The 2,547-nt window shown below is 44.0% G+C and overlaps 1 protein-coding gene across 1 annotated transcript; it reads left to right on the top strand.

The window, feature by feature from the left end:
* Nucleotides 1–544: 544 nt before the first annotated feature.
* LOC140961007 (uncharacterized) lies at nt 545–1,051 on the top strand. The gene has a single exon (XM_073419333.1). It carries the CDS (start codon nt 545–547, stop codon nt 1,049–1,051), a length of 507 nt encoding a protein of 168 aa, XP_073275434.1.
* The last annotated feature ends 1,496 nt before the right edge of the window (nt 1,052–2,547 follow it).

Below are 2,547 nucleotides of genomic sequence, written 5' to 3'. Positions count from 1 at the left end.
TAATAAAAAAATTTTATTTTCAGCAAATTTTAAGTAGTTTTAAAGTACGGTACGTTCAGTTGGTATCAGAACGGTGTTTTTGTAAAGGGTTATGCCTACTGCCGGTTGCAAGAAGCTCACGAAGTCACGCCTCAAGTCTGTAAGTTTTAAAATTTTAAAATTCTTTCATGTAGTAAGCTTCAAGGTCACGATTTCAACTTGTACATGTTTAATTTTGATTTACGTTCATCTTATGATATGGATATTATGTTCTTGCATGTTGGTTTACGTATTGGGTAAATTTTGGAACAGTATGCCTCCTGCACATATGATCGCACGTGGAGCAGGTGAAGAGGATAGAGAGGCTCGGGAAAGGGAGAGGGACACTCCTCCTCGTTCACCGCCAGATATGCAGGCACAGATGCTTGCAGGGATGACACAATTCTTCGCACAGTTTGCGGGGAACAATGCTGGAGTAGATACGGGAGCGAGGCCCAGGCCCGAGGCGGTATATGAAAGATTCAAGAGAATGGATCCAAAGGAGTTCTCGGGTACTGCTGACCCGATGATAGCTAAGGGATGGAGTAAGTCCATCGAGGTGATATTCACTTTTATGGAGCTGCCGGATGCAGACAGAGTCAGATGTGCCACTTTTCTGTTGACAGGGGACACTAGATTGTGGTGGGAAAGTGCGTCTGTATCAGTAAATTTGCAGACCCTGACTTGGACTTGGTTTAAGGAGGTCTTATATTTCAAGTACTTCACTGAGGAAGTACACTCCCGCCTGACCAGAGAGTGTATGACTTTGCGACAGGGAGACAACAGTATAGCAAAGTTTGAGAAGGGGTGTCACTTCATGCCCCTAATTGCGAATGATGTCCGGGAAAAGCTGAGGCATTTCATTGATGGATTACGGCCAGTCTTGCGCCGTGATATTAGAGTTGTTGTTCCTACCACTTATGCTATTGTCGTGTCGAAAGCCTTGGCGGCAGAGCAGGACCAGAGGGATATTGAGAATGATAGGCAGGGCAAGAGGCCCTATCAGGCACCCCAGCATCATCACTCACAGTAACAACAATTTAAGAGACATTTCCAGGGACATCAGGGAAAGAGGTCGTTTCAAGGACCACTGAAAGGCAAAGGTTCTATTCAGCAAAAGAAGGATCCTTAGAAGCCTGGTGAGTATCCAGCATGCCCGAAATGGAACCGTCATCATATGGGATAGTGCTTATGGGGTTCGGGCAAATGCTTCAAGTGTGGAACCAGTGATAACATGCTAAAGGACTGCCCTCAGTGGAGGAAGCCGACCCAGGGGAGAATGTTCGCCATGCACGCCAAGGAGGTCAACCCAGACACGACTCTACTGACTGGTAATATATTTAATTCAACACCGAATTATTTTTGTCATTCATGCTTGGAATTTTACTTGGGAATAATAGTATATTGTTTTCGTATTTTGGAGACTTTGGATAGAGATTTCCAACTATGCATGAAGTTAATATTAGTATTTTTGAGTATAAGTTTGTGTGTTGTGCTCACGTTCCTCGGGAAATATATTCATAAAGAGAGTAACCATGAAGGCCTTGTTAGATTCCGAGGACAATCACTATTTTATCTCAGAGACGTTCGCTAATTATTTGGATGTCAGACAGTCCATTGGACTTGACGTGAGCTACTCCGTGACAGTCCCATCAGGGGAAGAGTTATCAGCTACTAGCATAGTCATAGATATCGATCTTGAACTACAGGGCCACCTAGTTTACGCCGATCTGGTTGTGTTGCCAATGCCAGAGTTTGATATTACCTTGAGGACGGACTAGCTGATGAAGAACAGAGTTCTAATTGACTTTCAGAGAAGATCAGTGTTGGTAAGACCATTGGGCATGAAGCAATTTTTTTTTGAGCTGGACAGGTGGAAAAGTTTACCTCATATGATATCTTGCATACAGGCACAGAGACTTATACATAAGGGGTGTCAAGCATTCTTGGCCAGTATTATTTCAACACCTGAAGCATTATTTCAACACCTGACGCACCCACCGCGTCGATATCTGATGTACCAGTTGACAGAAACTTTCCTGATGTTTTTCCCGACGACGTCACAGGCCTTCCACCAGAGAGAGAGGTTGAGTTCACCATTGACCTTGTGCCAGGCACTGTGCCAATCTATAAGGCACCGTACCGTTTGTTTCCAGTAGAGATGTTAGAGCTCAAACAGCAAATTCAAGAGCTCCTAGACAAAGAATTCATCAGCCCTAGTTTCTCACCATGGGGTGCACCAGTGCTCTTCGTAAAGAAGAAATATGGAAGCATGAGGTTGTGTATCGATTACCGAGAATTGAACAAGGTAACGATCAAGAACAAATACCCATTACAAGGATCGATGACCTATTCGATCAGTTGCAGGGAGCTACAGTGTTCTCTAAGATAGATCAACGTTTTGGGTATCATCAACTGAAGGTAAGGATGCAGATGTTCCTAAGACAGCCTTCAGAACTAGATATGGGCACTACGAGTTCTTGGTGATGCCATTTGGACTGACGAATGCTCCAACGATTTTTATGGACC

This window comes from Primulina huaijiensis, chromosome 16 (assembly GCF_012295235.1).
Source record: "Primulina huaijiensis isolate GDHJ02 chromosome 16, ASM1229523v2, whole genome shotgun sequence".
In the NCBI taxonomy this organism is placed as follows: domain Eukaryota; kingdom Viridiplantae; phylum Streptophyta; class Magnoliopsida; order Lamiales; family Gesneriaceae; genus Primulina; species Primulina huaijiensis.
This window is presented reverse-complemented; position numbering and strand designations above follow the sequence as displayed.